The sequence below is a fragment of the Microtus oregoni genome, unplaced genomic scaffold, assembly GCF_018167655.1.
Source record: "Microtus oregoni isolate MIOR12 unplaced genomic scaffold, Mior012 000001F_ref0000356, whole genome shotgun sequence".
Taxonomy (NCBI): Eukaryota; Metazoa; Chordata; class Mammalia; order Rodentia; family Cricetidae; genus Microtus; species Microtus oregoni.
This window is the reverse complement of record NW_024543060.1, coordinates 954,096-976,939: the sequence shown is the minus strand read 5'-3', so window position 1 is coordinate 976,939 and position 22,844 is coordinate 954,096. Positions and strand designations below refer to the sequence as shown.

Here is a 22,844-nt window from a genome sequence, read left to right as displayed (position 1 = left end):
ATTTTGGAACCTAAGTGGTCTCAGCAAGAACACAAGATGGGGAAACCTGTGCACTATTTTGCCCTGTAACAAAATTATGGTGGGAAAATGCAGAAATCACTTAACCATGTGGACAGGTCAGCATCACTAGCATCAACTTAAAAAAAAAGCAGGAAAAAAAGAATGAAAGATAAAAGATGAAGAAACAGCTCTCATCTCAAAGGAATAAAAGACATGGTTTATTTTGGAGCTAAATATGAATGACCAGGGGGCAAAACCATAGATTTCAATCTCCCAAAATACTATGCTCCAGGAAGGTAGCAATTTCATGAACCTTTTATGATAAAAGAACACAGTCATAAATCAGGACAGTTTTCAAGCATATTGATGGGTACATCAAGTTGGTGGGTTATAGCCAGCTACGGAAACTGCTAAAGGCCTTGGATTGTGTCTGTCAACACTCTAAGCCCTTCCGTTGGTGGGATACAAAGGTTTTGCTAGTATGTGCTAAAGGTATCTGTCAGGTATTAGGTCTGGCTATGTCTGTTAGTCATGGGATACTAAATCTGATACAGCGCCATGTAAGGAATGGCTATTTAGTCAGTTACAGGTGCCCCAAGAGAAACTACAGCTAGGTTGTGGACCTACAACATGCCAGGCTCTCCCCATCACTGAAGTTTTCGTCAGTCACTTGGCTTTGCAGACACAGCTTCTATACAGGAATTCTCATTCTCTCCAGTAACAAGTCCGACAAGCTTCATGCTCCCTGACTTGATGCTCAGAGAAAGGCATGCTCCTTGGAGCGTCCCTGCCCCAAGCCTAAAACTCACTGTAACCATGAGGAAAGCTTCAGAGAAATCCAAACTTCACAACATTCTAAGGGATGTCAAGGTTGTGAGAAACAGAAAGACTGAAGACTTAGCCCAGAGTAGAGGACTCAACAGTTACATGCAACATAGAATCCTAGAAGAACAGGATGACATCTGTGGAGACCCTGGTGGAACGTAGCTGGTGGAGTAGGAAACCACGGGGCATGAAGTTAATTTCCTACTGCAAGACATACTGTGTCTGTGTGAGACGCCAGCGTGAAGGAGAGCTGGGTAAAGCCATAGGGCAGAACTCTACACAACTCGATACTTCTCTGTGAGTATAAAACTACTTTAAGATAAGAACACACACAAAACAGTGAGCTTATGTAGAATTACTTTTGCCCTACAATTTTATACCCAATCAAACTATGCATCCACTGTGACGACAGAGCAATGACAGTTCTCAGACATGGGAGTCACACGTGATGACAGAATGGTGGTTCTCAGACATGGAGGTCACATGTGTGTGATGACAGGACAATGGCAGTTCTCAGACATGGAAGTCACATGCTCCTTCACCTCCTCAAAGAATAAACCAAGCTGAAGACGGAGATTCAAGTAACACTGTGGTCAGCACTAGAGAAAGTCAATGTGTTTCCAGAACAATGCTATGGAGAGGCCCCAAGGCAACCAGTATGGATGGGAACCTAGGAACTAATGTTTCCTCAGAGGCTTCTAACTTACCAAACACCTACTCATTTAATTATACCAGTAAATTTTCAGTTTGATTTTTAATATTTATTTTAAAATGTGTGTTTGCTCACATGTATGGATGTCCAAAATGTGTGTTTGCTCGCATGTATAGATGTCTACCACATGGCACATGACCACAGAGACTAGAAGAGGGCACTGGGACCCCTGGAACTGAAGTTATATATGGTTGTGAGCGGCCGTGTGTGCTGGGAACCGAACCTGGATCCTGAGCATCATGATTAGCCAGGGCTCTTAACCATTGAGCCATCTCTAACCTTACTTTGATTTTTGAGACAGGGTCTCATTCTATAGACCACCCTGTCTCAGTATCCAAAGAGCTGGGATTATAACTGTGATTATAAAGCCACCAACTTAGATGTTTTCTTTTTTTCCAATCCTGGGAATGAACCTTATACATGCCTCCTTGCTGAACACAAGTGTTCAGTACTGAGAGTTTGGAGCTGTATTATAGAGACACACGTAGAAAACAGGGAGGGAGGGAGGGAGGGAGAAATGGAGGGCAAGGGGGAGAGGGAGAAGGAGAGAGAATTGTAACCTGTAACCTGCAGGGAGAGAATTTCACTAAAAAGAATTACAGCCACAGTACCCTAAATAGCTTGTTGTAAACAACATTTGCACAGTCTAAGAACATAAACACTAAGTATTCATTTAACCAAATGCCCCTTTGGAGAGAAGGGAAGGAGGGAAGTTTGTGGTAGAGAAGGAAGGAAAGTTAACTCTTGTCTTTCCAGGAGGGAAAGCAGGGAGCGAGGAGTCACCGTCCTGAGGGTCTCGGCTGGAAGATGAGCATGGCTTCAGCATGTCGTTCTGGAATGACAGTGAGGATGGCTGTGACGGGAGCACCTGAGGGATTCATTTCCCTGCAGCCATAGCAAACGAGTGGGAACTGAATGGCAGCCACTGTGGAGGGGACACAGGCCGAGCACATGGACCAGACTGGGCCGACTTGGGAGGAGATGGGCTCAAGTTCCATGCCAGCAGGGGTCAGTCCAACTCCATGCCAGCTGGAGCAGAGTGCAGCCCCAAGTCAAAGCAGCTGACACCATCCTGAGGTGGCAGTGGCCTGGTACCGTGAAACCTGTGACATAGCAGTGCTGACAGACATGAAGTGACTTGGGAAGCAGGTTTCAGGTTCCCAGAAGCTCGGGAGATGCTGGGTTGATGGACATAAACCAGATTTCTCCAGTGCAGGACATATCAGAGCTTCCCATATGAGGGTGGTCATGGTCACTGTAAGAGAGTTAGGGGAGATGATGCGGTGTTGATCATGACCATGAGACTCCATGGGAACAGAACACTGAACCAGAGAACTGACAGCACTTTCTAGATGAGGGATGCAGCACAAGGGGCTGGCGTTGGCAGGAGAAGGATCTGGGTTTTGTTTTGCTTTGCTTGGTTGCTAAGCAAGCGCTTTGCCAACCATTGAGCTGCAGCCCCGGACCTGGCTCTTGTATTTTGATGCCTTCACCACCAATCACAATGCTCTATCCAGCTGGTTGGGGGTGACTGCCTGTCTTGTACTCGCTCTCCTCAGGGGCTCACACTTCAGTTTCCAGGTTCTAGGGCCTCTAGTGGGGTTCCTGGACTGGGCACTTCTCCATTCAGCTGAGGAAGTCCCACTCGCCTGAATCAAGGACAGACTCCTTAAGATGCTAACACGGAAGGCTGGCAAGGTGGCTCAGTGGGTAAAGTCTGTCCCAGAAGAATAAGGTCCTAAGCATGGATCCCCAGCACACATAGAGGAAAGCAGCCATGCTTAACTGAAGCTGCACGTGTTCTAACAGCCGAGCATCTCAGCAGCTCGACACAGGGACTTTCCCTTTCTTATCTTCTGCTCTCTAACGTGCCCTTCTCTGAGGTGCTACCTTTCCACCCATAGTTCTAGCAACTTCTGTCCTTGCCCTGCAAACCCAGCATGCTTTCATTCCATGGTAGTGAAATGCATTGTCTACTGATCTTATCCCATGGTAAAAATCTTCTCATCCCTATATTTTACCCCAATATCAGCTTCCTAGCTGGGCATAAGAACCCAAGGTCCTTACCCATTGGCCATGTCGGAGTTATCCCTTGGTTAGAAATGGAGAAGCCACCAGGTACTTTGTGGAGAACTCAAAGTAAGCAAGGTAGTCACTGAGACCCTTCAGGGTGGGGGCCTTCACCCCTTGATCATGGGCCACCTCTATCTCCCTGTTATCTGAACAGGAAGAGGAAAGTCTTCCAGCATAAGGTCCCGTGTTTTGGAAGCACTACCTACACCATGTGGCATTTTGCCAACAGGTGGCAGTCTGCCAGGATAAGCTGACTGTCACCCAGAATTCCCTTGAGAGCTGCCTTCACCTTCACCTCATCGCTGGCCTCATCCACTTCTTCTGAGAGGGAGGGTGTCGAGTCAGTGTCGGAAACCTTCAAGGTCCGCAGGAGCCTCTCCAGATTATCTTCGAGTGTTGGGTTTCAATTCTTGAAGTAGGCACTAAATTTGACAAATAACTCTCACCTGCCTGTGTTGCACACTGCGCTTCTGAGCCAACTGTGAGTACCTGGTAGGGCACCAGGAACTCCTCAGTCTTGCTGGTGTCTGTACTTCAGGGCTGCACAACAGGAATGGGAGCCTCCTGCCTGGGCATGACTCTTGGTGCCCACAGAAGTGATGGTGAAGGTGGCTCCCTTGGGCCAGAGCACCATAAAATCTCTAGGAGATGGGTGGCCCTCTTGGTCCCATCATTGCCAGCTTTCATGATCAGTGTGGCCTGTGGATCTTCAGATACGGTTATTTTGGGGGCCCCCAGCTGGGGGCACTCAGAGGAACCAGGACCAGGGAAGAAGGCTCTCCCAGATAGGGATTCTCTCCTCCAAACTTAGGGCTGTCCCTGGTCCTCCACTGGCTGGATCAGGGAGCCACAGACCCCTCCCCTTACAGCTGTTCTGAGTTTCCCCCTCAGAGGAAGACAGTTATGATGGAGTTCAGGGCCTATTCGGTAGGCTGAGTGAAGGCCAAATGACCGCATGAGCTGCAATGGGAAAGCCCAGCGCAGTGAGGGGTTTGCTGTGCCCATCCTCCCAGGAGCACATGCCAAGCACTGAACCAACCATTCTGGAGAAGGCTTAGAACCAGTGAACCAGGCCTCTTGCAGGGTCTCACTGGCAGACAGTTCCAAACTGGTCCCACTGAGCACTCAGCCAGGCCCTAGCCCTGTGGCTGTGGTGCCTCAGATCGACCTCCCACACCCATGTCATCAGTCAGGCCTCTCAGCTTTCATTTTCTCGTTCTTTGATAGCTAGAATAAGATCGTCGTTCTTGGGGTTCATGGGATTACTGAGGGCTGGGCAGTACCGTGAACAGAAGCTCTGAAGAGGAACAGGTCAGTCTTTCTTTGGGTGCCTGCCAGGTTGGCATCCCAAAGCCGCCACTTTCCCTCCCCCATTTACTAACTGCCTAAGACATGGAAACGGCCAATGACTGGATGAGCGTGTGGCTTTCACAGTGGACAACCTGTACCCAGAACCCAAGAGCCTGTGAGATGCTGGGGAAAGGCCCAGTCTCTGGAGATTTTTGAACTCAGGTCTTGGAGGAACCAGTGTCCTTGGATCTCACTGCCCTTCTACCCTCACCCTGGCCTTTCCCTAAAGACTCCAAAGGCTAAAAATACCCTGCCACCTGCTGCCCAGGGAGACAGTCAATCACCCGCCTTCTAACCCCAGAATCCCAGCCAGATCAGGCTCACAGTGGCCGAGGGCACAACCCCGGCGGGGGGGGGGGGGGTGTCAAATTCACTTCTTCCCACCAGGTTTTCCCTACTGCCTAGGAAGAGGCTAGGGGCGGGAGGGCAATGCCCACAGCCAGCAGGACCAGCTTGAACTTTCTGGAGCCCAGGTGCCAGCTGGGTGTGGGGCAATCTGAGAGAGGACCACTGGGGAAGAAGGCTCCAAAGAAAGTAGTGGATGAGGCCACAAGAGGCAACTGTTGTACTGTATTAGAATAAAGTCAGCACAACCACAAGTTACCACCGTACTGTCTTGTTAACCTGCGGCCAGCAGATGTCACTATTAACAAGGAACACAAGGATCTGTGGTGAGATCCCTGGGCAGGAAGTGGATTAATGGAGACAGCTCTGGCTTGCCCTGGGCACTCAGGGGCACATGGGAGAAAACTGCTAAGTGCTTCCAGTTCTAATGAAATTCCACTCAACAAAAACACAACCAAGAGATGTCAAAGGTCAATTCACTTGCAGTCTTAACACAGGGCCACAGACAAGAAATGAGGAGCAAAGGAAGAAATTTTTTTTTCTTTTTTTTTTATTGAGAAAAAGAAGAAAAAAAAAAAAAACAAGTTTCCACCTCCTCCCAGCCTCCCATTTCCCTCCCCCTCCTCCCACCCTTCTCCCCCTCCTCCCATCCTTCTCCCCCTCCTCCCACTCCTCTCCCCCTCCCTCTCCAGTCTAAAGAGCAGTCAGGGTTCCCTGCCCTGTGGTAAGTCCTAGGACCTCCCCCCTCTGTCCATATCTAGGAAGGTGAACATCCAAACTGGCTAGGCTCCCACAAAGCCAGCACATTGCATAGGATCAAAACCCCCGTGCCATTGTCCTTGGCTTCTCATCAGCCCTCATTGTTCGCCATGTTCAGAGAGTCCAGTTTTAACCCATGCTTTTTCAGTCACAGTCCAGCTGGCCTTGGTGAGCTCCCAGTAGATCAGCTCCACTAAGTAAGAAGTTGAACCAAAGGAAAAACATATAGTTATCCTCTTGGCTATGGGAAGTAGACAAAATTGCCGGGGAGAAAATTGGGATCTTGGGGGTGGGGTGGGATGGGGATAAGGGGAGATGGGGAAAGAAAAGGGAGAAGGGGAGGATGGGGGGAACTTGGGGAAAAAGGAAGATTGGGAAAAAGGAAGGTAGGATAGGGGAGCACGGAAGGAAGAAAGTTTAATGGACTTCTCAGCAAAAGGCTTCATCAACAAAGACACTTGTGGGAGCTTGACACAGAATGTGCAGATTATATTTGAAAATGTGAGGATCCCTGAGAATGTTCTAGAAAAGCAAAATATTATAACTAACTGCTGTCAGGCCAGCTTTTATGGCGCTCGCCTTTGATCCCAGCACACCAGAAGCAGAGACAACCAGATCCCTTAGTTTGAGTCTAGCCTGGTCTACAGATAGAGTTACAGGACAATAAGTACACAGAGAAACCCTTGTCTCAAACAACAACAAAAGTACAAGTAACTGCTGTCACTCAACTGCATGGTCCAATCAGTAAAATATTAAAGACAGAACAGTATATAAGCAACAAGCCAAGAGATAAAATTAAAGGCTATTCATGTATAATGAGAGGACCCACGTGGTCAGAAATTACTCAGAGTGGTGGTTTGAAGGAGAATGGCCCCCTGGGCTTGCAAATTTGAATGCCTGGTCCCCGATGCTAGAACTGTTTGGGAAGAACTAGGAGGTATGACCTTGTTGGAGATGTGTCACTGGGAGCTGGCTTTAAGGTTTCAGAAGTCAAGGCCATTCCCAAAGTGTTGTCTTCTCTCTGTCTTGTGTTGATGTGGGAGTGTCATATATCAATCTGTTGATTTCATTGGTTAAGCAATAAAGAAACTGATTAGCCCTCATAGGTTAAAACATAGGTGGGAGTAGAAAACAGAACAGAATGCTAGAAGGAAGAGGAAGTGAGCTCAGACTCAACAGCTCTGCTTTCTGGAACAGAGATGCCATGCTCCCCTCTCCTGGGACGACGCGGGGATAGCTCTGCTCTCTGAGGCACATGTGATGAAGCTCCGACCCAGGATGGATGTAGGCTAGAATCTCCCTGGTAAGCCACCTCGTGGGCTACACAGATAATTAGAAATGGGCTAGTCCAGGTGTGAGAATTAGCCTAGAAGAGGCTAGATAGAAATGGGCCAAGCAGTGTTTAAAAGAATACAGTGTCCATGTAATTATTTCAGGGCATAAGCTAGCCAGGCAGCCGGGGTGCTGGGGACGCAGTCCCGCCACCCATATTACTGCATTGTGTGGATTATACAAGCTCTTAGCTACTGCTCCAGCACCTATCAGAATAGCTAAAATAAAAAACACCAATGATAGCCTTTGCTGGAGAGGTTGTGGAGAAAGGGGTACACTCATCCATTGCTGGTGGGAATGCAAACTTGTGCAACCACTTTGGAAAGCAGTGTGGCGGTTTCTCAGGAAATTCGGTATCAACCTACCCCTGGACCCAGCAATACCACTCTTGGGAATATACCCAAGAGAGGCTCTATCATACAACAAAAGTATATGCTCAACTATGTTCATAGCAGCATTGTTTGTAATAGCCAGAACCTGGAAACAACCTGGATGCCCTTCAATGGAAGAATGGATGAAGAAAGTGTGGAATATATACATATTAGAGTATTACTCAGCAGTAAAAAACAAGGACTTCTTGAATTTTGCATACAAATGGATGGAAATAGAAAACACTATCCTGAGTGAGGTAAGCCAGACCCAAAAAGAGGAACATGGGATGTACTCACTTATATTTGGTTTCTAGCCATAAATAAAGGACATTGAGCTTATAATTCACATTCCTAGAGAAGCTAAATAAGAAGGTGAATCCATAGACAAACATATAGGCATCCTCCGGAATATTAACCTTCATCAGGTGATGAAAGGAGACAGAGACAGAGACCCACATTGGAGCACCGGACAGAAATCTCAAGGTCCAAATCAGGAGCAGAAGGAGAGGGAGCACGAGCAAGAAACTCAGGACCACGAGGGGTGCACCCACACACTGAGACAATGGGGATGTTCTATCGGGAACTCACCAAGGCCAGCTGGCCTTGGTCTGAAAAAGAATGGGATAAAACCGGACTAGCTGAACATAGTGGACAATGAGGACTACTGAGAACTCAAGAACAACAGCAATGGGTTTTTGATCCTACTGCACGTACTGGCTTTGGGGGAGCCTAGGCGGTTTGGATGCTCACCTTACTAGACCTGGATAGAGGTGGGCAGCCCTTGGGCTTCCCTCAGGTCAGGGAACCCTGATTGCTCTTCGAGCTGATGAGGGAGGGGGACTAGATCAGGGGAGGAGGAGGGAAATGGGAGGCGGTGGCGGGGAGGAGGCAGAAATCCTTAATAAATAAATAAGTTAAAAAAAAGAATACAGTTTCCATGTAATTATTTCGGGGCATATGCTGGCCCAAATAGGCACAAAAAATCCCAAGAAATTAAAACAAAACAACAGAAAAAACTCTTGGCTTCTCTTCCTTCCCCTTCTCTCCAATACCTCCTCATTTGTCCTGGTGGCATCAGGAGCAGTATGCCACATGCTACACCTTTTGTCCAATCAGCTTTAGAAGCAAATGTTCATAGCAACGAGTGGTTGGTCTGGATCAAGGGCTCTGGTTTCTGGTACACCTTCTTCACTGGATCCTCACCAGAACTCCTCTGGGCTACCCAAGGACTGCCCAATCATGCAGAGACATTGAGTTTTGTTTACACCTACACATCATAGTCCATTACTGAAGGAAGTCAGGGCAGGAGCTCAAACAAGGCAGGAGCCTGGAGGCAGGCGCTGAAGCAGAGGCCATGGAGGAGTGCTGCTTCCTGGCTTGCTCATCATGGCTTGCTCAGCCTGCTTTCTTACAGAACCCAGGACCACCAGCCCAGGGGTGGCACCACACAGAGTGGGCTGGGCTCTTCCACATGAATCACTAATTAAGAAAACGCCCTACAGGCCTGCCTATTGCCCCATCTTATTTTCTCAATTGGGGTTCTCCCTTCTCAGATAGCTTTAGCTTGTGCCAAGTTAGCATAAAGTTAGGCAGCATGCTAAGCAAGCCCTTACCAACTGAGCTACATCTCCAGCCCAGGATTTATGTTTTAATAAAAAAAAAAACAAGCAATGGGTTTTATTTTGACATCTTGAAACATACTTTGCCCTTATTTGTCTTCTTCCCCACGGTTCCTCTTTTCTCCTTCAGCCTTCATGTCCCACGTGTTCTAATTACCCCCTCCCTTTCCCACAACCGCAAAACTGCTTCTTCCACTCCCATGGTTCCTAGGTTCTTTATCCTCCACACAACAGATATGATGAGAAGTCAAGCACAGGGCAATTGATTCCTAAGCAAAACATAAAATGTCCATGTTTTATTTATTCATTGTATGTGTCTGGATGATTAAAGCATGCATGCATGTCTATGCAACTTGTGTGCCCGGCATCTGAAGAAGGCACTGGGCATTCCTGGGAATGGAGTTACAGACAGTTGTGAGACAGTGTGTGGATGCTGGAAATCAAACTCAAATTTATAGGTAAACATTAGCCCGAGGCGAACACACCCCCTAAGGGGCGGGACTTATCCCTACATCTCCCCTTTTTGTCTAAATAAGACAGAACTAAACCAAATACAACTATATACAATAATAACAAATAATAAATATAACAAACAATATTGAGAACAAAAGTTTTGCTAAACATTCTACCTCAAGGAGTCTAAATATGTAGAGAGTAACTACAATTATATAATCTTCAACTCCGTCAAAGATCTGAGAAGGGAATAAATATTACTTAACAAATGAGATATATCCAAAATGTGCAACAATTGACAGAGACAACTGACTACCTGGGCAATCACCCAAAGTTTCGTTTGCAATGTTGAGTCAACCAACTTTGGCAGCAATCTGTACAGATGGTCCTCATTCCCATAAGAAAACAGGCTGAGAAAGCCATAGGGAATAGGCCAATAAGAAGTAATGCTCCTTGGCCTCTCTCTCTCTCTCTCTCTCTCTCTCTCTCTCTCTCTCTCTCTGTGTGTGTGTGTGTGTGTGTGTGTGTGTGTGTGTATTTGTGAAAGACAAGAAAGATATGTAGAGGTCAGAGACACCATCTGGGAGTTGGTTTAAATCTCCTATCATGGATTCCAGAAATGGAATTCAGGTTATCAGACTTGTATGGAATATGGTCCTAGGTGCAGAGCCATTTCAATGGCCCTTTCCCCATGTTTTCTTTCCATTAAAAAATAAAAACAGAAGTGTTTTTTTTATATTTCTCTCCCTCCATAAATAAGCAAATGCTTGTAAAATGCTAGCTAGTAAGGAAAACATAGGGCTGTACATGAGCTTGGGGGTAGTGTGAGCTTGCCTCATACATGGGTCCAGAAGAAATCATTATATATTCCCTGCTCTTTGATTTATTCTCATGTGTTGTATATAACCATATATAGGCCTATAGGGAATTTTCTTCAGAATTTAAGATTTCTTATAACTTAACACTAGAATGACAGCCCAGTGAAACAGAGGGCAATAAATGGATCTGAAGAGAAATTTTGTTAGTATTCAGGCACACCCTCACACAGCACCTCACACCATCTGCCTGGCTGTATAGCAAATGGTATCCTGTCCCTTTAAGAGACCCTCCGTTCACTCTCAGTCTCTCTAGTGCTCTCCCTCCCTTCCTCCCTCCCTCCCTTCCCTCTCTCTCTTCTTCTCTTTTTCCCCCACTGAGGAAAGCAGGTCTCAGCCTCTTTTCCGTCTCCCTCCTCCCTCTCTCTCGGTTTCTCTTTCTCTCTGTCTTTTCCTCCCATCCCTTCCACACCACTACACCGCCCCTTTTAATAAAACTTTGCACCCATTCTTCATCTACATGGCATATTTGTCTGTCCCTTACCAGCCGTGGGTTGAACCTCACCCACATGCCATGGGACCTGGAAAGATTTCCAAATGTCCCACTGGCACACTGGAAGATGTTCAACACCATCAGCCGTCAAGTGTTGCAAATCAAATTTCAATGAGATGATACTTGATATCATTAAAATGGTGAAAATACAAAAGATAAGTCAGTCCTGGTTTCACAGCTCTGCAATCCCAGCACTTGGTAGAGGAGTGTGTGTGTGTGTGTGTGTGTGTGTGTGTGTGTGTGTGGTGTCTATCATATATGAGTTTGAAGCTGGACAGCAAAATATGGTCTAAGAATTGAAAAGTATATGTTGCATGCTGAGGATATAAGTCACAGGGAAGGCACTTGTCTAGCATGCACAGGTGCTGGGACATATGTGAGAGTGTAAACATACCAGAGAACAGGAACCTGCTACATTACTGCTGGTGCAACTACTAGCAACTGAGCGTTTATATATAGAAAAAAAGGAGATACCCCAATTACCTACTGCTTGATGAGTAGGTAAACAAAGGGTGGTGTGTTAATACAGTGGTCTAGTTTCTAGTCATGGAAAGGGGTAGAGAAAGGATACATCCTATAACATGAATAAATATCACAAATATTAAGTTCATTTGAAAGTAGCCAAAGGACTGAAGAATGGGACACTTCTTTATTAGATGATTTGATTTCTCTTTAATACCCAGAATGAGACACTTGAAACAGAAAGTTAGATTGGTAACTAACAGGTGGTGGGGGTCTGGAGAAATGAAGAGTAACTGCTAATGAATAAAGTGATTTTTCTCAAATGACAAATTATTTTAAAAGTAAATAGAATAATGGTTGCGTTATTGTAAGAACATAGTAAAAAAATACCTACTGGGTTATATACTTTAAAAGAGTAAACTTACTACATAAATGTATTACTTCTCAATATCTACAGATCACATTTCATGTCTATGTTTTGTCTGCATATATGTATGTTCACTGTGTGCATGTCTGGTGCCTGCAAAGAGACAAGAGGGTGTTGGATCCCCTAGATATAAATATCTGTGAGCTTCCTTCCATTTGGGTGTGGTTGTAGGTTGAAGGGTTTGTGCTGAGAGGTAATGAGGACTACTTTTCTCCTCCAGGGGCATGTAGAGTACCTTCCAGTACAGTGAACTGTGGTTAGTAGGTGAATAATGTAGTTAGACACCAGCTCAACGTCTCCATATTCAGTGATAGAAGTGTTCCCTCCAGAAACAAGACCTTAACATCAGCTTGTGTGAGCAACCAAGAGCCTTGGCAATAGCCTGTGCTATTTGGTGGTTTCCATGGGTCCCTTTGGTGAATGACTCAACAGGCTGTAACCTGTTCCTGGCACTGGAGGTTTAATTTGGTGGCACAAGATATCTAGTTGAAGTCTTCTCTCCCCTGTTGTTTTTTGTCTCCCTGTGGGTTCCTTTCACATATGTAAAGGAAGATTCTAGGATAGTCAGTGTCCATATAGTTTTTCAAAGGACCTTTAGTATTGGTTGTCCCTCTCCATTTTCCTTTCTTTACCTTTCTGCCCCATCCCCCTTTCATTAAACCATCCAATTCTAGTTTTCCTTAATAGCTAAATAACACTATAGACTTTTTTCTTTCCTTTCCTCTCCTTCCTCCTGGTCCCTTACTAGGTTCCATACCTCTGTGGGTATTCAGATTGAAGTTCCCATATCAGAACCATAACATCCTTAAAAGAGAAAACATACAATATTTGTCTACATGTACTGAGCACTGTATGCTTTTGTCGCTGAAGTCTGACATGGGCACACACAGAACACAACCTCGGTGCACAGCTGCTGAGTACCATTGTGAGCTCATAGCGCATCACTATGCCCCTAGAACTGTGTTGCTAAGGGTGAATCAGAATTCAGCTCACACTGAACTAAGGATCTGCCCAAGCAGGACGCTTATTTGGTTCAGTGGGGAATTTTAACCAGATTTTGAACGTTTACTACTGGGTTTGGGAGGGTGGGGGTGGTTAAAGGGGAAGGAAGGGAGGGGCAGTAGGCCCGGGAGGGCCAGGAGGGCCAGGAGGGCCGGGAGGGCAAGGAGGGCTGGGAGGGGGGGCGGGGTTGTCGGGAGGGCCAGGAGGGCCTGTAGAGCCTTAACATGCAGGAAGATATGGAGTATGATGCCCTAACCATTCGGGCCCCTCAGCGGTCTCCCTGGTATACCCACCTGTGGCCCACATGCCTGGGTCGTGGGTGCTTGGGTAGAAGACAGCAGCGATTCCCTTTGTACCTAATTGGGTACGATCCCGTGGGCCGATTACAAAGGGCGGCCAGTGTGGGTGATGTCAAATTAGTCGAGAGATTGATCAATGCCAGGGAACACCGTGTTAACGAGTGCGACAGAAGGAGCAGGTAATGGGGCCTGAGGAGGGGCGAGGGGCAGGAGGGGCAGAAACTGTTGGGGACAGTCAGGGTCTACTAGGGAGAAACATACCTTCCAGATCTGCAGCCTGTGGGAGGGCAGATGTCATGCTTAAGGCTCTTCTTTCATGGAGACCTCTGGGTTTGTACCTGCTTTAAGCTCCTAGGCACCTGAAACCTGCACACCTTGGAAGGGCAGCTCCGAGGCTTTCTTTAAGAGAAGCAAAACAAAGAACTTCAGTTAGTTTACAAATCCCTTTACATTGTCTCTTTTAGAGCACTTTACTGAGGGCTTTAAAGGAATTTAGCTAAGGAAACCACATACATCTTTTTATGTGTACACTTATAATGTTTTAGGTTTGAGTGTTTTGGCTGCATGTATTTTCAGTGTACCACACAAGCATAGGAAGAGGGTGTTGGATCTCCTGGAACTGGGGTCATGGACAGTTGTGATCTGCTGTGTGGGTACTAGGAATCAAACCCAGGTCCTCTGCAGGAAAAACTAGAGCTTGTAAATGCCAAGCCATCTCTCCAGCCCTTTAATGTATATGTTTTAATGCTATGTTATATGCAACACAGAAAATTGTATCATAAGATAAATTTTCACATAAAAAGCCAACTCATAGCCAAAAAAACCCCAAAGAATTAACAAGAAATCTTATGTCTGTTTTATGCTTGCTGAGGGATTTCATAAGGAAATTTTCAACTTGAACTATAACTCTGTCCCCCGGCCCCTTATATACATGTTGTGTGTGTTTTGGTAAATACTAGAAGGCTAACGGTTGACATTCTCTTTGAAAATTTCTTTTCATCTCATTAAAAAAAATCATATGTGTGTATGCACCTGTGCCTCACACATGCCAAGCAAGTGTCTGAAGGTCAGAAGAGAACTATCGACAGCTGTGTTCTGCCACGTTGTGGATTCTGGGGATTGAACATAGGCCATTGGCTCTGCCAGTAGGTGCCCTCACCTAATGAACCACCCTGTGGTTTCTCCACCTCAGCTTTTTAGACAGATTCTCTCACCCAAATCCCTGCTGTGTTTGACTGATTGTCTTGGAGTATACTGATTAGACTTGCTGGCAAAATAGATTTGGGGATCCTCCTGTATCCACCAGTATCTCCAGCACCAGTTTCTCAAGGTGCTGGGGATTCTGAAGTTGGGGTCTCAGGCTTGCAGGGTGAGTGATTTTCCAACTGAGTTGTAACAATCACTGCAGCCCTCTTTCCTAGTCCTTGTTTCCTGTTTCTCACTAGATTATAGGCAGGAAACAATGACCCTCAACAGTAGATTCTCCATAGCTCACATGCTTCTTGATCATGTCTGTAGTTGTGAGGTTATTTAGTCTATAGTTATTCAGTCTTCCAAATTAGAGCTTCATACAAATAATAGAACAGTAAATTATTGTTTCAAAGTATTTTTGCTTAATATGTGTATTCTTTAGAAACACTGAATTTTCCAGCTGTATTTATCCATTCTGCCAATCCACTTATTCCCTGCACATAACTTAGATATCTACTGTACAGCATACAAATCTACTAGCTCTCAAGACCCTCTCATTCATAAGATATTACATTTCTCTGTTCAGTCAGCTTTCCTGACATTCTATAAATTTAAATATTGAAAACAATGAATGATGCTCAATTGAATCCCTAGTAATTTTTGTCTTTAAACTTTTTGAAAATCAAAGCAAGGGAGCTATGATACCATGGGTTATCTCCTTCTGGATAGATTTGCTCAGTTTTGGTGCTAATTCATGGGGGTATAAGGCAAAGCCATTTGCTACCACCTGGTGTCTATATTAACATGGACATTTTGTCTATTGACTGAGGACTATGCTGTGTCCCTGTTGGCAGCAAATATAGAAACATTAATTCTGGGCAAAGAGAAATGAAAAAAAAGTTTAAGTATTGATGACTGAAATTTTAGATTTTTGTTTGTTGTTATTGCTATTCTAAATAGTTTACATTTCATAGTCTTAAGAGCAGAAATTTACATAGATACATGTGACCTTTAGAAGTGTCATGGGCCTGTGGATTGTGTCATATTTCATTGGATGTCAGGCACAATGGACTGCATGGTGACCTTTTATTTTGTATGGTAGCAAAGTAAAAAACATTGCCAATTATAGTCATAAAATATCATGAATTATAAGTGGCAGACATCAGCGATTCTAAAGTGTGAAATAAAGAGTAAGGTGGGTGCAGTGGAACTGCCTGCATTCCTACCTACTGGGAGGATTACCAAATCAAGGCCAGCTTAGGGAATATAGTTTTAAAATATTGTAAAGATACTTGAGTAAAATCTTTCACATCTGCAGTAGGTATAATTCTGCTATTTCTCTTCATTGAAATATTGTGTTTGTTACCATTAGGAACAAATTGTAATTGTATCCAGCAACACTGAGCTGTCAGGTGCTGGAAGCATTTGTACGTGCTCTTGAAGATGTGAGTTGAAGCCTCACAGCAGCACTGTGTAAGAGAGCTGCAGTGTTGAATCCCCATTCTACAGATGGAGAGATTGATTTGTGGAGCTCATAGGAGGTCTATGTTCTAACTAGTAACACTCAGTGATTAGAGTAGGATTCAAATCCAATCTGAGTTCAATCTACTGGGCATTCTCCTGTTATCCAGAGAGGCTGCTCTGAGGAAGGGTGAAGCTTGTGATAGAGCACTCGCCTTGAATGGGACAGCCATGCGCTATATGCCTAGCACAGAAAATGAACACCTGAGTAGAGAAATAAGTAAATAAGAAAATTTTAGTTTCTTCTTTTACATCAGAAGGAAATGCACATTGGTGTCTACTTGAGTGTGCCTTTACATAATAATCTGTAATTTCCTAAAATGTCCTCTCAATTTGTAGGAGTTCACTGCACTACGCCTCTGCCCATAATCATCCTAATGTAGTAACATTGCTATTATCCAACGACTGTACCGATATTAATATGAAGGATGATGAAGGCTGCACTCCCCTAATAAAGGTAACTATCGCGAAACACTTTTGGTACAAAATGGATTAGAAATTATCCTTGTTTGGTTTTTGTTGCTGTGATGAAACACTGGCCAAAACCATCTCAGGAAAGGAAAGGTTTATTGGCTTACAGTTCCACATCACAGTCAGTCATGAAGGGAAACCAGGTCAGGAGTTCAATCAGGACCTGAGGCAGGAAATGAAGCAGAGGTCATGGGGGAATGATGCTTTCCCGTGGCTTTTTCCAAGGCTTGCTCAGATATCTTATACTACTCAGAATAACCTTCCCAGTCATGCCACCACCCCTAGGAAGCTGTGCCCTCCCAGATCAACCTCAATCAAGAAAATGCTATACATGCTTCTCAGAGTCCAGTCTGGTGGAGCCAGTTCTTCAAGTGAGATTCTTTTTTTCCAGGTGTCTTCAACCTGTGTCAAGTTATCAAAACAAGCAAATGAACAAGCAACCTCCCCCACTACAAAAATAGCTAAACGGTGCTAGTGAAATGCTTTAATATCTAGGTGTGGTGGCACACCTCTGAAACTCTACCACTTGGAAAACTTTGGTGGGGAGGTTATGAATTTAGGAAAGTCTGGTTACTTGAGAGGGATAATATGCATGACCTAAACAATTGGTCTGATCCAAGGGTAACTAGTCAATGGAATTGTTGGAATGCTTATTAAAGTTCTTGATTTCAGTGTCTCTTTCTTTATCCAATACTCACAGGCCGCCCAGCGGGACAATGTAGAATGCATCTCTATTCTCCTCATGCACGGGGCTGATCCCCACATTGTAGATGCCAATGGCGATGCTGCCCTCCACCACGCCATTTGCAGAGGGAACATACCAGTTGTCAGCAAACTGCTGGAGTATAATGTAGATATTAAAGCCAAAACAGAGGTAAGAATCATTCAACTTCATTCACAATGTACTTCTAGCAATGACACTCAGATCTCTTTCCATATTCTGAAGCTCAAGCAGTCTCACTGAATCTGTTCAGAGTAAAGCATTTTTTCCAAATCTGTTTTTCATAGTTTTGTAGGTAACTTAAAGGAACTCAGCACAGCACATTTTGTTTCAGATTTGGGCTTTCCTTTAAAATTCAACAAGTAAAGGACTTGGGCCCACACATACTTCACATACACACAAACAATAGAAAAAAATAATTTTAAGATAAATGTCTGTAGAAAAAAACAGAAATCTGTTGCAATTAAGAAGTTACTGATGTGACTTGTCCCTCAGAGATGAGGCTAGAGTGGGAAGGTCACAGGCACACAGGTAAATGTGGAAATTTGATCATTGAAGAAAACATGCTGAGAAGACATTTTCACTTAACGTTTTCAGATGTTACATGTAAATAACAAAGGGGCCAAAATGGGACTCTATCTTAGACAAGGAGCAACTCCATTGTAATTAATGACCTAAGCCTGAATCCAGGACGTTCCCCAGTCAAGTTTAGCCAATTGGCTAAACAGTTCCAAACCTGTCCTTATAAGGCTGGAAGACCAGAGTTGCAGGGTCTGGCTGCTACTGACTATATGTGGTGTTCACGGGCATTGTTGGACAGGGAAAGATGTTTCATAGGAAAGGGAAGCCCTGTGTGTGTGAATCTGCAGCAAGGGCTGAAGGAAAATCTATCCTTTTGTGACTCATTTTGTTTTCAAAATCTGTGATACATTTTTCATTTGAAAAGCATGTCAATTTATAAAATGAAATTTTTCCTTTACAGTATGGTTTGACACCCTATAAACTCGCTTTGTTTGAAAATCAACTTAAAATGGCAGAGTTTTTAATTGAAAACGGTGCAGATGCACCTTCGGAGCTTACACCAAATAGGTACCATTTCTTTTTTACAATCTTAGTGCTGTTCTTGAGGGTCTCATTGCTTAAGTAATGAACACTAAAATGGTAGAGGGAAGATGGCTTCAACTCATAAGCATATATTGAGAAAGACTAGCTCACAGGGAGTGTGAGCTGGAAAAGAGACTGTTCCAACATAAAAAAAAAAGGAACAGTGTGTACCAGGGCTCAGCTTCCCATTCAAAAACACGTGATCATTTCTAATCTGATTTGATTGGCAATTTTCTACTTGTTAAGGCAATTTCACATTAATGTTGTTTACTTTGAAAAGTGTCAAGTTTATTATCAACACTGAAATGTATAATTTTATTATTTTTAGCCTGTTCCTTATATATTTGCTTCTTATATATGTTCAATTTAAATATTTTTTTCAAATCATGTTGTCTCTTTGATCACTCACTTTGCTTTAAGTGAATTTGAGTAAGCAAATAGTTTAGGGTATCCATCAATTAGATGATATTACCAGATGCTACTATTTTCCCCTGTCCTGTCTGAACTATCTTGACACTGTGTTAGTCAGATGTGAATCTGTACACCCAAACTCCTGAAACAGCTAATCTGGATAGGGACACTTGTCCAAAATGAGTACAAAGAACTAAGACTCCATTGAGAAAATGCCTCCATAGATCTGGTTGTAAGGCATTTTCTTAATTAGTGATTGATGGATAAGGGCCCAACACATCATGGGAGGTGCTGTTCCAGGGCTCATGGCCCTGAGTTCTATAAGAAAGCAGAATGAGCAAGCCAGTAAGCAGCTCTCTTCCATGGCCTCTGTAAGCTCCTGCCTCCAGCTTCCTTCCCTGTTTGAGTTCCTGCCCTATCTTCCTTTAATGATGGACTATGGTGCAGACATATAAGCCAAATGAATCCTTTGGTCCCCAAGTTCATATTGGTCATGGTGTTTTATCACAGAAATAGCAGCTCTAAAATGGAACTTGGTATTTAAGATGATTTCAGCATTAAAAATTAAATGATTACCTTTTTTGTTCATACATGCAAGTTTAAAGTCAGATGAATTAAAAAGTAAAGCCTGTGTGTTGTGTATGTTTTTATTGAAAATACACTTTGGACATACCATATATTCTAAACATGGTTTAGCATCCCTCATCTTCATGTACTTGTTTTTGTGTCAGAGGACATGCATGCACTGATATTCCCAACCAAGACACAGTACAACACTGTGTGATGGCTTTGTCTTCCATCTTATTTGAGGCATTTTTTTTCTATTTTTATTTGGCACTTGGCCACTTACTCCAGGTAAGCAGGTTGGGAAGCCTCTTTGGTATCTTACTACCTCCACTTCCTTTGTACTATAAAAGTGCTGGGATTATAGATATATTACACAGTGTCTGACTTTTTGTTGAATTCTTGGCTACTGTGACAATATGTATACCCACTGAGCCATCTATCTGGCTCTAAAACACTCAATTTTTAAAAGAAGACTTTGTGTCTAAATTAAAGAGGTGGCTATAAGTGTATTGTTATTAATTATGGAACTAAGGCTTCTGAGTGCAGAGCACTTTCAATTAAACCTCTAATCCAGTTAGAGGGTCTGTGTTTCCCTCTAAGAAGAACCATTTGAGGTCATTTATTCTTCCTTCAATACAAGATAGACAGAAATTTGTAAAGCTGGTACTTTTGAAGCAAATAAAGTATGCTTGTTACTTTGACATGGAATAGCACAGTTTTAGGAATTCACGACTAGGATCATGTCTCAGGAATAAAGTACTTATCACACAAACCCAAGATTTCAGAGTTCAGCTCCTCAGAACACAGAAAGGGCCTCATGTGCTGTGTGCATCTTAATCTCAGGGAACCTTGAGGGACATGGGAGATGGAGAGAGGAGACTGTCTGGAAAGTTATACTTTAGATAGTCTTGCTTTGTACAGCTGTTAACAACAAGAAACTCTGCCTCAAAACTAAGTTAGGAGGCAAGGACTGCCAGTCAAGGATGTCCTCTGACCTAAAAAACATGCACTAGGATCAACAGACACAAATGCATACACAGATGTGAACAGGAATGCATATCAAATATGAAGATGAAAAAGTAAGTTTAGGTTGTTGATCTAGTAAGACTGGGGATCATTATCTGCTAAAAAGACATTGGAAATAGTGGTCAAGGTTGAAGGTTTTCTTAGTTTTCTGCAGATCACTTCAGCAGCGGTGCTATTTTGGACTAGCTTCACACCACAGGTGAAAAGTCCCCATGACAAGTTCCAAGACTGTGATGACAGCCAAAGCAGAAACTAGGAAAATAAAGCTGCTGGTCCAGAATATCCTGGAAATAGGCCCTGAAGTACAGCAGTCTTAGCTGTGACCTGGGAAGAATATAGCTGACAAAAGAGTGTTGCTTTTCTTGAGTTTGGAAGCTGGTCGTGAGTTACAAAGACTCAGGATTACACAAAAAGGCTTATGAACAAAGAAACAGCCAGGCGGTGGTTTCAGCATTCACACATGAAAGAACTGTTAAAACAATTTGAAGGCTTAGGCTCAATGTCATGGCTTCTAAGAATGCAGGCAGAAGGATGCTTAGAAGCAAAAAAAAAAAAATACTTTTTCATATACTGACCATTGAGAGCATAGTACTCAACAAAATACCTCCAAAGAGTTCTGACAGATAGGACTGTGGGGCCTTAGGGACAAGCAGGCAGATGAGTGGAACAGGAACACTGACACCACGAGCATATAAATACAAGGTTACTGGAGCATTCAAGCAAATCTATGGAAAAAGCACTGCTATCATTCGTGTGTGTGTGCAAGAGAGAGAGAGAGAGAGAGAGAGAGAGAGAGAGAGAGAGAGAGAAGAGAGTGTGTGTTTTTATCAAGAGCTAAATTTCCTCTGTTTCTTCTCTATGAGGGAAGGTGGGAAGGACAGCAGTCATTAATCATCACCAACTGTTGAAGAATTAGTTTAGAGTTATTAGGCTGGGCCTTGTTGCCCATGCCTTTAATCCCAGAACTTGGAAAACAGGAGGCACACAGATCGCTTTGATTTCAAGACCAACATGATGCATATAGTGGGTTTAAAGTAATCTGGACTGCATAATGAGACCTGTTTCAAAAAATTATTTGTAAATATCTAATGAGAGATATATTAGGAACTCAAAAATAAAGAATTTAGAAAACATGCTAAGTATTTTTATATGACTAGTTAAATGCTGATCACTTTTAAACATATGTCACAGTGGAGGAGCAGCTGCAGTAGAATCAGAACAATCAATGAAAACCTGTGCCAACTCCAACGAAGGTAAGAATGACTCCAACTGCTCCTACCTTCCCTAAAGAAAATAAGGAAGAGTAAAGATTTTAGATCCCCAAAAAGGAGTTAAGGAAATCCAGTATAAATGCAGTTCTGTGGTTTTCAAATATTCTGAAAAGTCAGAATTAAGAATTTATTTCAAAGAACTTTCAACTGTAAAAATATATTGTCAAAACATTGTTTATTTTATATTAATGCTGATATCTGTACTGCCTTTGAATAAAGGAGAAATCAACTTTACACACGTGTCCTCCATAGTCACATTGCAGCAAATAGGATTATTAGAAATACATATTCTACTTGAGTTTTATGACAAAAGTCTTGTATTTTGTACTGCATAACAGTACACAGGTAGGTGTCACTAGAATGTAATTATGTCACAAACCAACCTCAGTAATCAATAACTTTCATTAAATAATTTCCTACCTTATGACATAATTAAAATCTTCTGACCTCTTTAATGTCTGTGCAATTTCTCAATTTGAACAGTTTTGTCCTACTGTATAATTGTTTTCTTTAGAAATCTCCCATTTAGGGGTGAAAGCTTCATTCTGTAATGAACGTATTGAGTTTATGAAGACTTATCAATCCTGACATGTTTTCCTTTTCTTTTTCTTTCTTCCTTCCTTTCTTCCTTCCTTCCTTTCTTCTCTTCTTTCCTTGTTTTTTGTTTTGATTTGGTTTTCTGAAGAGCTAGACATTGAGCACAAGGCTTTGGGAGCATTCTAGGCAAGCACCCTACCCATTATCCCTACCTTCAGTACTTTTCTCTTTAGTTTTTCTTATAGAACATGGTAAGGGTGAATATCATTTCCATGCTGCAAAGCATGATTCAGGAATAAATATTGGAAAAAAGCAGAGTGTAGAAAATGACATCATTCTGTATTTCAAAGAATTGTCTGTTACTCCATTGAGTCTGGAGAGACTTTGTGGCAGTGGCAGGAACACCACGTAGTATTTACTTTCAGTAACTGACATCACAGTGTCTTTTATACCTCAGTTGTCAGTGACAACCACACTAGGTAGTGAATCCAAAACCCTCTTCTCCCTTCATCTGGTGATGGATGGAGACAGAGACAGAGACCCACACTGGAGCACTGGACTGAGCTCCCAAGGTCCCAATGAGGAGCAGAAGGAGGGAGAAAATGAGCAAAGAAGTTGGGACCACGA

The 22,844-nt window shown here is 43.4% G+C and overlaps 1 protein-coding gene across 1 annotated transcript; it reads left to right on the top strand.

The window, feature by feature from the left end:
* Positions 1-13,322: 13,322 nt before the first annotated feature.
* LOC121458252 (ankyrin repeat domain-containing protein 7-like) lies at positions 13,323-22,629 on the top strand. The gene is made up of 6 exons (XM_041667358.1): positions 13,323-13,576; positions 16,449-16,566; positions 17,281-17,454; positions 18,284-18,390; positions 21,601-21,662; positions 22,463-22,629. Exons 1-6 carry the CDS (start codon positions 13,323-13,325, stop codon positions 22,627-22,629), a joined length of 882 nt encoding a protein of 293 aa, XP_041523292.1.
* Positions 22,630-22,844: the final 215 nt, after the last annotated feature.